This window comes from Choloepus didactylus, chromosome 1, assembly GCF_015220235.1.
Source record: "Choloepus didactylus isolate mChoDid1 chromosome 1, mChoDid1.pri, whole genome shotgun sequence".
NCBI lineage: Eukaryota > Metazoa > Chordata > Mammalia > Pilosa > Megalonychidae > Choloepus > Choloepus didactylus.
Window position 1 is genome coordinate 58,704,365 of NC_051307.1, and position 11,612 is coordinate 58,715,976.

Consider the following 11,612-nt stretch of genomic DNA (forward strand, 5'->3'; position numbering starts at 1 on the left):
AATCTATCTCTTCATTTTTCGTGTCACTCCTAATGTATCACACATGGACTAGACACTTCACATATATTCAATTACCTGGGATGTATTTTTTAAACACATATTCCTGGACCTAATTTTTGACATAATGAATCAATTTCTACAGTAATGTCTCACAATCTCTACTTAACATTAAAAGCTCCAACAGGCAATTCTGATGTGTAATTTGGTTCTATTGGAAAATAGTAACAGCTTCCTGACTAGCATACCTGACTGCAGTTTCTCCTCCTTGTAGCCTATTTTCTACATTACTATATGATTAATTTAAAAATATCACACAATGACACTCTCTTTTCTAAAAGATTTCAGTGAATGCTTATTGCCTGAGGGATAAAGTTCAGGATCCTGCACATGACATGCAACTCACTTTGTAATCCAAATCCTTCAAAAATCTTTAACCCTGACTCTGAGTCCATGTGACACTCAAAGAGAATTTCTTACCCACACTCATCAGTGTCCCTATATATTTAGCATACATGTAGAATGTGTTTTGTTTTTCTAAATCTGTTAATTCCTCTGTATTTTGAACTGATATAATTGCATTCATTTCCATTTTTTCAATTCCCGAAACAGTTTCCACAAATTATGGTAATATTAAATCAAATTAAAAGGTTATTCTGGTAAGAAGATGACTTTATTTCAATTCTCTCCCCCAATTTTCACCTTATAAATACTTAATGAATGTTCTTTTTACTTTTATTCCATTTTATTTCAGTGGGCACTCAGTGAGGACATGGAAAAGGAAAATGCAACATTGCTGATTGTGTTTGTTCTCACAGGACTCACAGATCGACCAGAGTGGCAAATCCCCCTGTTCCTGGTGTTCTTGGTGATCTATCTCAACACCATGGTGGGGAACCTAGGACTGATTGCTCTCATCTGGAATGATCCTCACCTTCACTCCCCCATGTACTTACTCCTTGGGTGTTTAGCATTTGTGGATGCTTGCATATCATCCACTGTGACCCCTAAGATGCTGGTTGACTTTTTATCCAAGAGTAAAATGATGTCTCTCTCTGAATGCAGGATACAATTTTTTTCTTTTGCAATCACTGTAACCACAGAATGTTTTCTCCTGGCTACAATGGCATATGATCGCTATGTAGCCATATGTAACCCTTTACTTTATCCGGTTATTATGACCAACAGACTCTGCATCCAGCTGTCAGTCCTATCATTTATAGGTGGCCTTCTTCATGCTATAATTCATGAGAGCTTTTTATTCAGATTAACCTTCTGTAAATCCAACATAATACATCACTTCTACTGTGACATAATACCATTGTTTAAGAATTCCTGTACTGACCCTTCTATTAATTTTCTGATGGTATTTATTTTCTCTGGTTCAATTCAGGTATTCACCATTATGACTGTTCTTTTCTCTTATACATCTGTTCTCTTTACAGTCTTAAAAAAGAAATCTGTAAAAGGTATAAGGAAAGCCTTCTCCACCTGTGGAGCCCATCTTTTCTCTGTGTCTTTATACTATGGCCCTCTTCTCTTCATGTATGTGCACCCTAGATCTCCTAAAGTAGATGATCAAGATATGATGATCTGTCTGTTTTATACTGTTATAATTCCTTTTTTAAATCCAATTATCTACAGCCTGAGAAATAAGAAAGTCATAAATTCACTGGCTAAAGTGTTAAAAGCGAAATGTTAAAGTTCTCTTAATGATATGTTTTCTTGTTATTTAAACAGTTATAAAATTGTGCAGTTCAATGTGGCTATGATTTGGTTAATACATAATGTATTCTGTAATTATAATTGTCCTAAAATTGTTTAATAACTTATTATTGTGGAATAACAACAAGGAACTTTCCCTAACACAACCTGTGGGATGTGACAGGAAACTATCAACTTGCTATCAATGCTAACATTACTCTGAAATCAGACAGGTGAAGACATCACAAGTAAAGAAAACTACAGACTGATTTCCTTATGAATATAGATGCAAAAATCCTCAACCTAATACTAGTAAAATTAATCCAATAGCATATTAAATTAATTATATGCCATGCCACAGTGTTTAAATGACTTGAGCTGTTAAAAACTAAAAATCTCCTTAAAATGTGTACATTTTTCAAAAACATACAAGGAATTTTAATAATGTCATACATGTCATTCAAACAGAAAACAATTGTAAATATTTTAAATGCATGTATGTTCTTCAGTGTGGCTTTATAAATGTAGTAAGTGATAAGACAGTGTGGTTCCTCTGAAATGGACTTGATTAGGATGTGTTTGATTTCTAAAACACTGTATATCCTGGAGACCATATCACACTTAACTTTATAGTGGTGACAATCTTAAGTTTGGGTGAACCCATGTAAGTCCCAGCAATTCTGCTAGGCATCAATAAATTTCTAGTTTATTGAGAAATGTTTAATTTCAGTTCTTGTAGGGATTCACTTCATAAAGCACACAGAGAAATAAACAGAGATGGGAATTCAATGAAAAAAAATGTGAAGTGAGTTAAACAAGTGAAGACAGGGACAAACAGTAAGATGCTGCTCTCAGCTCAGTGTGCATACATGGTATATGAGAAAAGATGTGTTGCCTTTCACTGTACTTATTATACCTTCTACTTCCCTTTCCAGTTGTGTTTGTATGTTGTTGGGCCTTCTGAAAATCTTCAATAATTCAAAAGCCTAATAGACTAGATAGAAGAATTAGAATTAAGTTGGAGTGTGGGGTAGATCAAAAAAAGATGTGACACAAAGCAGTTTTATCAGAAGTAAAATAAGTAGTACAATATATAAATCAATAACATTTAAATTGTAGTTGGAATGTGTTGTTGAAAACCACGGGGTTTTCAAAATCAAATAATAAGATAATATGATATTCCAATGCCCAGTGGATACTTGGGAATCAAATCAAAATCAAATAATAAGATAATATGATATTCCAATGCCCAGTGGATACTTGGGAAGACATGAAAATGAGCAAGAGCTTGGATGTATTGTGCTTGAAAAGTCCTTGAAAGTTAGGTTTCCCCACACTCCATAGTCTTTAAATACAATGAGTCATTTATCATCAGGTTTACACCCTTCTTTTCTGCTCAGAACACTAAAATTCCACACACATTCCTACTGATAGCATTAATATCACAATCCTTAAAACTACCCGTGTCTATGTTTGCAAACTCTAGTTACTTGTCACCTACATCCAGCTGATAGTCTTATTTCCCAAACACTGCTGCCAGATTATTCTTTATAAAGACAACTCTTATCAAATCATGTCTCTCTACAATAACTTTAAGTGGATTAGCATTAACAAATTATATGTATACATGGAATAGACAGATGATAGATACATAGATAGATCTGCAAATATACATATTTACATGTTTATTTTTTCATGTTTGTCCTTTAGTACAATCCTATCTTTTATGCCTTCTAGAAATTCACCAAAATCTCTGGTCCATTTATGTGAACTCATTCTCCCCTATGTTAAAAATTTATTCCATTTTGCACATCACTTTTGTCATTTCAGTGCAATATTGAAAGAGAGGTAAAATATATACCAGTGCAAATTCCACTTTTTGAATAAGATATTCTCATGATTCATATAAAAAAAAAGCTGTGAAAATAGTTATATATTATTTAGTGGATGTTAAGACATGAATGTAAGTGATATTACTGTATTATCTGTGTTAGGTACATTCTGTGTATGCACTAGATAAAAACCAGTAAAATAATATAATAGAAATGCTCTTTATTAGTAAGGTGCATTTATTTTCTTAACCTGAAGATTTAAAATAATTCATATTTCTCTCTGTTTATATACATGTCTCTATATATTTCATATATATTTTTCTTATTTTATAATAAACTTCTATTATTCAGAAGATTGCTAGACAAAATTTTCCTGGATTGTGCTCAGAGAAACAAGATAATTAGGATTCAGGTAAATACAAACAAGCAGGCAATCAAAACCAGAATAGCATTTTTCAAAATCTGGGTTGTGGACTAGTTATAGCAGAATATTGTTGAATATGTATATAAGGTATATGTCAAAATTTCTCTGATGTTTGCCTCTTACTAATACTAGTAGTGGTATTAGTGCTATCATTTTGGTACTATTAAAACTGGTTCTCAAACTCAGAATCAAATGGAGAGCCTGTTAAAACTCAGATTGCTGGGCTTTACCCCTAGAGTTTCTTTTATTTTTAATAATGGTAACTGACATTTATTGAGCACTTGCTGTGTGCCAAACACTGTGTTAGGTACATTCTGAATATGCACTAATTTAATCTTTACAGCTCAAGAGCCAGTTTGCTATAGTTCCTATATTATAGACAAGGAAATTGAGGCACAGAGCAATGCAGCAACATCGCCCAAAATGAGCCGGTCAGTAACTGGTGGAGACAGAATGTGAACACAGAAGGTTTGATGCCCTAGCTTTCACCCACATCCATGACCAAGACATCCCTATGCCATTGATCAAAAGAAGCAAAACACGTTTACAACTTTCAACCAAAACACAGTGGCAAATGGAGAATTCAACTATTGGTAAAAATATTTTCTTCCTTCACCAACTAGTGAGACTTAAAATTATGCTTTGCTTCTTGATCAGTCTTAGAAATTATTCATTGGTATAGGATAATTGCCTTCCAATGTTTGTGAGCGTGATGCACAGTAAGAAATGCATTTTACTTAAGTGCATCAACTACTTACACACACGTAACAAGTGAAGTTAGGAAGTAAAATTAAATTATTGTGAAATAATATTTATATTGACTAGTGACAATGAAATTGGTTATTTTCTTTTATTGTTTGTTTTTATTTTTATTAGATAAGTCATGCATTTATAGAACAATCATGCATAAATACTGGGTTCCATATAACACCCTGTAATTAACACCTTGCCTTAGTGTGGCATATTTGTTAAAATTCCTGAAAGTACATTTTTGTAATTGTTTTAGTTTCCTGGGCTTATCAAATACCATGAAATAGGTTGGAATAATTAATAGGAATTAATTAGCTTATGATTTTGAGGCTGAAACAAAGTCCAAAATGAAGGCTTTATTGAGGTGATGGCTTCTCCTCAAAGACTGTGGCATTCTGGGGCTGGCTGCTGGTAATTCTTGGTCCTTAGCTGGTCACATTGGTGGCCTCTCCTGGACTTCTGTTTCTCTTCAGAGTTTCACTGATTTCAGCTTCCTGGGTCTACTCTCTGTGAATTTCACTCTGCTTATAAAGGGCTCCAGGGAAGAGGATTAAGACCTATTGTGATTAAGATGGCCCACACATTTTTAACTAAAATAACCTCATCAAAAATTCTTCTTACAATGGGGTCACACACAAAAAGGAATGGATTGATTTTAAAAACATGTTTTTTTGGGGGGGGGGGTACACACAGCTTCTAACCACCGCCCTCCAACTTTTGCATTACAAAATACATGTTCTTTCTATATGCAAAATATGTTCATTCCATCACAAAATCCCAAAAAGCCTTAAGACATTTAAAAAATAATGCTTAGTACAAAGCCTCATCAAAATTGATTTTGGGTGTGGTCTACCCTGTGGCATAAATCTCCGGCTTCAGTGGCAGCCCTCATTGGGGAACTCAGACCCCAGGGGCTGGAAATCAGAAACCAGCTTCAGTCAGCCATGCCCCCAATGGGTCAGGGTTACCAGGAGAACTAAAGGCTCTATCCCTCCTCACATTGGTGGGGGAGGTGTAAGTTGGCAAGTGCTGCCTGCTGGACAGCATAGGAAAAGCACAGAGCCTAAATGCCTCATGGGAGGCTCTCATATTCAAGGAAACTCCATACCCTTCTCCTGGGATCTGGGCCTCTCTGGACTGGGAAAACGTGACTGGGGTTGTACATATCTGAAGAGACCCTCACACAAAAAGGTTATATAGAGGCAGGGCAAGAAACAGAAAAACAGGAGGTGAACAATTCTGATCCACTAAATAGAACCTAAGTTAGAGACCTAGAATAAGCTGAACTAAACACCAAAGGTTAGAGAAAAAAGCCAACTGACAAGAAAACCCTAGGTAAAATTGTGAAAACAAGCTCCAGAATAAACTAATCAAGAAAGTAAGCTATCTAGACAGCTCAAAATAACAAGCCGTACTAGGAAACATGAAAATATGGACCAGCCAAAGGAGCAAACTAATAGTTCAACCTAGATACAGAAGTTGAGGCAATTATTGCTGAATTAATTCAATGAACTGAAGGAAGAACTAATTTAAAGATGTTGAAACAAGTCTCCTAAATGAATTAAAAAAGCAAGTCAATGAACTGAGGGAAGATATAGCAAAAGAGATGAAGGATATAAGAAAGACACTGGATGACCATAAAGAAGAATCCATTCTTGAAAAAAAAATGGCAGAATTTATGGAAAAGAAGGGCATAATGGAGGAGATGAAAATGACAATGGAGGGATACAACAGTAGATTTGAGCAGGCAGAAGAAAGGATCAGTGAATTGGAAGAACAGACATCTGAATTCACACACAAAAGAACAGATAGTGAAAAGAATGGAAAAATATGAGCAAGGTCTTAGGAAACTGAGTGGAAACATGAAGCACACAAATATACATGTTATGGGTGTTTCAGAGGGAAAAGGGGGAAAAGGCAGAAAGAATAATAGAAGAAATAATGTTGAAAATTTCCCAACTCTTATAAAAGACAGAAAATTACAGATTCAAGGAGTACAGTACACCTCAAAGAGAATAAACCCCAGTAGACCTACTCCGAGGCACTTACTGATCAGATTGTCCAATGTCAAAGACAAAGAGAGAATTCTGAAGGCAGCAAGAGAAAAGCAATCCAACACATACAAGGGAAGCTTGATAAGACCATGTACAAATTTCTCTGCAGAAACCATGGAGGTGAGATATATTTAAGATACTGAAAGAGAAGAGCTGCCAACCAAGAATTCTATATCTGGCAAAACTTTCCTTCAAAAATTAGAGAGAGTTTACAGTATTTTCAGAGAAACAGACACTGTGATAATTTGTGAATAAGAGACTGGCACTGCAAGAAATACTAAAGAGAGTGCTACATGTTGATAGGAAAAGACAGGAGAAAGAGGGTTGGAGAAGAGTGTAGAAATGAAGATTATTAGGAAGTGTAAAAAGAGAGAGGAAAAAATAAGGCATGACATATAAAATCCAAAAGACAAAATGTTAGAAGAAAGTCTGCCCTTACAGTAATAGTGCTAAATGTTAATGGATTAAACTCCCCAATAAAAAGATACAGACTGGAAGAATTGATTAAAAAACAGGACCTATCTATACACTGTCTACAAGAAACTCACTTTAGATACAAGGACAAAATAGGCTGAAAGGGAAAGGTTGGAAAAAGATATTTCATGCAAACAGCAACCAGAGGAAAACAGGAGTAGCTATGTTAATATCAGGCAAATTAGTTTTCAAAAGTAAAACAATTAAAAGAGACAAAGACAGACACTATACAGTAATAAAATGGTCAATTCATCAAGAAAACATAACAATCATAAATATTTATGCAACAAGTCAGAATGCCAAAAAACTCATGAAGCAAACACTGAGAACACTGAAAGGAGAAGTAGATAATTCTACAATAATAGTTGGAGATTTTAATACACTGTTCTCATCAATGGATAGAACATCTGGACAGAGGATCAATAAGGAAACAGAGATGCTGAATTGTATACTAAATGAACTACACTTGACAGACATTTCTAGAACACTACACCCCACAACAGCAGGATACATGTTTTTCTCAAGTGCTCATGGAACATGCTCTAGGGTAGACCACATATTAGGACACAAAGCAAGTCTCAAATTTAAAAATACTGATATTATAAAAAACTCTTTCTCAGATCATAACAGAATGAAGTTGGGAGTAAGTAATAGGCAGAAGTTTGTAAAATTCACAAATATATGGAGACTAAACAACACAGTCTTAGAAAACCAGTGGGTAAAGGAAAAAATTACTAGAGAAAGTAGTAAATATCTTGAGGCAAATGACTCTGGAAAGAGAATATATCAAAACTTATGGGATGCAGCAAAGATGGGTTGAGAGGGAAATTTATTGTCCTAAATGTCTATGTTAAAACAAAAGAGAGAGCAAAAATTGAGGAATTAACTGTCCACATGGAGGAACTAGAGAAAGAATGGCAAGCTAACCCCAAAACAAACAGAAGGAAAGAAATAACAAAGATTAGAGCAAAAATAAATGAAACTGAGAACAGGAGAACAATAGAGAGAATCAACAAAATCAGAAACTTGTTCTCAGAGAAAATCAACCAAATTGATAGACCTCTAGCAATGCTAACAAAAAAAAAAAAAAAAAAAAAAAGAGTTGATGCAAACAAATGCATTCTGAAATGGGAAAGGAAACATAGCTACTGACCCTGCAGAAATAAAGGAAATAATGAGAAGATATATGAACAGCTATGTGCTAATAAACTAAACAGCTTAGATGAAACCGACAACTTCTTAGAAAAGCATAAACAACCAACAATGACCCAAGAAGAAATAGACGACCTCAACAAACCAATCACAATTAAAGAGATTGAGTCAGTCATCCAAAAGCTCCCAAACAAGAAAAACCCAGGAGCAGATGGCTTCACATATGAATCCTACCAAGCATTCAAGAAAGAATTAATACCAATCCTACTGAAAGTCTTCAAAAAAATTGAAGAGGAGGGAAAGCTACTCAACTAATTCTATGAAGCCAACATCACCCTAATACCAAAATCAGACAAAGATACTACAAAAAAGGAAATAAGATACCAATCTCTTTAATGAATATAGATGCAAAAATCCTCAACAAAATACTCACAAATAGAATCCAGCAGGACATTAAAAGAATTACACACCACAACCAGGTGAGGTTTATTCCAGCCATGCAATGCTGGTTCAACACAAGAAAATCAATTACTGTGATATACCACATCAATAAATCAAAGCAAAAGAAGACTAAATATAGTTAAGATGTCAACTCTACCTAAACTGATTTATAGGTTCAATGCAATACCAATTAAAATCCCAACAATTTATTTTGCAGAAATAGAAAAACCAATAACCAAATTCATTTAGAAAGACAAGGTGTCCTGAATAGACAAAAATATCTTGACAAAGAGGAACAAAGTGCAACGTCTCACACTAACTGATTTTGAAGCATATTAAAATTTTACAGTGCTCAAAACAGCACGATACTGGCATAAGGACAGAGATAAGGACCAATAGAATCAAATTGAGTGTTCAGAAATAGACTCTTGCATCTATGTACAACTGATCCTTGATAAGGCAGTCAAGCCAAATCAACTGGGACAGAGCAGCCTCTTCAATAAATGGTGTTTGGTGAAGTGGATATCCATTTCCCAGAGAACAAAAGATGACCCCTCTCTCACACCTATACAAAAATTAACTTGAAATGGATCAAAGACCTAAACATTAGTACTAAGACCATATGAATCTTAGAAGAAAATGTAGGGCAATTTATTAAATTTAATGTGATAGGAGGTAGTTTCCTAGACCTTACACCCAAAGCATGAGCAACCAAAGAACAAATAGGCAAATGGGATCTCCTCAAAATCAAACACTTTGTAAATCAAAGGACTTTGTTAGAAAAGTAAAAAGGCAGCCCACACAATGGGAGACAATATTTGGAAATTACATCTCAGATAAGGGATTAATATCCCAAATATATAAAGTGATCCTACAACTCAACATCAGAAAGACAAACAACCCAATCCAAAAATGGGCAGAAGACATGGAAAGAACCTTTTCTGAAGAGGAAATACAAATGGCTCAAAAACACATGAAAAAATGCTCAACTTCACTGGCTATTAGGGAAATACAAATCGAAAGCACAATGAGATATCTCACACCCACCAGAATGGCCATTTATCCAAAAAACTGAAAATTACAAGTGCTGGAAAGGATGTAGGGAAAGAGGCACACTTAGTCCTTGTTGGTGGGAATGTAGAATGGTGCAACCACTCTGGAAGACGGTGTGGAGGTTCCTCAGGAAGCTAAGTATAGATTTGCCATATGACCCAGGTATTCCATTGCTAGGTATATACTCAAAGGAACTGAAAGCTAAGACATGAATGGACATTTGTAAACCAATGTTATTGCGGAATCACTCATGATTGCCAAGAGATGGAAACAGCCCAAATTTCCATCAATGGATTAGTGGATAAACAAACTGTGGCATATACACATGATGGAATATTATGCAGCTGTAAGACAGAACAAAGACATGGAACATGTAATAATGTGGACATTATGTTGAGTGAAGTTAGGCAGAAACAAAAGGACAAAAACTGTATGGTCTCACCAATATGAACTAACATTGATGAGCAAACTTTGAGAGTTAAAAACTGGTAACACAGCCTACCAGGAGACAGAGGGTAGACTTTGGGCATTTAATGCTGAAGGACTACAGAATGTTCAGCAAGATTGATTGTATAGATACAGAAATAGATAGCATAATAGTGTGTGATGGCATCACAATATTGTAAGTACACTGAACAATGATGTCTTTGAGTAAAGCTGAAAGAGGTGGGATAGGGGAATATATGACACCAGAGGTAAAGATGGATGATGAAGACTGGGACTGTATAACTTGGTGAAAACTGGAGTGGCCAATTACAGTTACTAATGTACAAATATAAAAATGTTTTTACATGTGGGAGAACAAATGAATGTTGGCCATACAGACTGTTGAAAATGGGATAGTATTTGGGAAATAATCAAGGCAAACTGGAATCTGTGGTCAGCAGTGACATTGAAATGTGCTTCCATTGAATGTGGCAATGGCAATGTACCAAAGCTGGATATGTGTTGTGGGAGAATATAGGAGAGGGATATGGGATTCATGGTGGTGGTGCTGTTTTCTTTCCTCACTATTTTATTGTATTGTATGATATTTTATTTTTCTTTTTATTATCTTTTTTTTTAATTCACTTAAACTTTTTTGTAGTAGTCAATATGTTTAAGTGCTGACTGTGGTGATAAATGTACAACTATGTGATGACACCATAAACAACTGACTGTACACTGTGGATAATTGTATGGTATGTGAATATATCTGTGTAAAATTGTAGGAAAAATATAAATGGGTAAAAGTGCTGGAGAAAACATAGAGAGAGGGATGTGCCTATTTACGGTTGATGAGGAGGTGGAATGGTGTAGCCTTTCTGGAGGTCAGTGTGGTGTTTTGAAAGGAAGCTGGGTATGTGGGGGCCATGGGGTCCTGCAACCTCATTATGGGGTGTGTACTTGGAAGATCTGGAGAGTGGAGAGTGGAGACATGAATGGAGATTTGCATACTGGTGTTTGTGGAGGCAATATCCATGCTTTGCAATGGGTGGAGGTGGCGTAGGGGTTCATCTACTGAGGAATGGAATGGTGAACTGTGGTGTGTACATACAGTGGAATATTGAGCAACTGTGAGAGGGAGTGAAGTTGTGAGATGCACAATGGTGTGAATGGATCCTGTGGACAGCGTTTTGAGTGAAGTATGCCAGAAACAAAGGCAGGCGCTATAATGCCTTGCCGGTATGGACTGACTACAATGTGTAAACTCAGAATTGAATCTTAGAGCACAGTCTAACAGGGAAATTA

General features: G+C 35.5%; 1 protein-coding gene across 1 annotated transcript; it reads left to right on the forward strand.

The window, feature by feature from the left end:
• The first annotated feature begins 766 nt into the window (after positions 1–766).
• On the forward strand, positions 767–1,699 carry LOC119510806 (olfactory receptor 5H8-like). The gene has a single exon (XM_037805204.1). It carries the CDS (start codon positions 770–772, stop codon positions 1,697–1,699), a length of 930 nt encoding a protein of 309 aa, XP_037661132.1. The 5' UTR covers positions 767–769.
• The last annotated feature ends 9,913 nt before the right edge of the window (positions 1,700–11,612 follow it).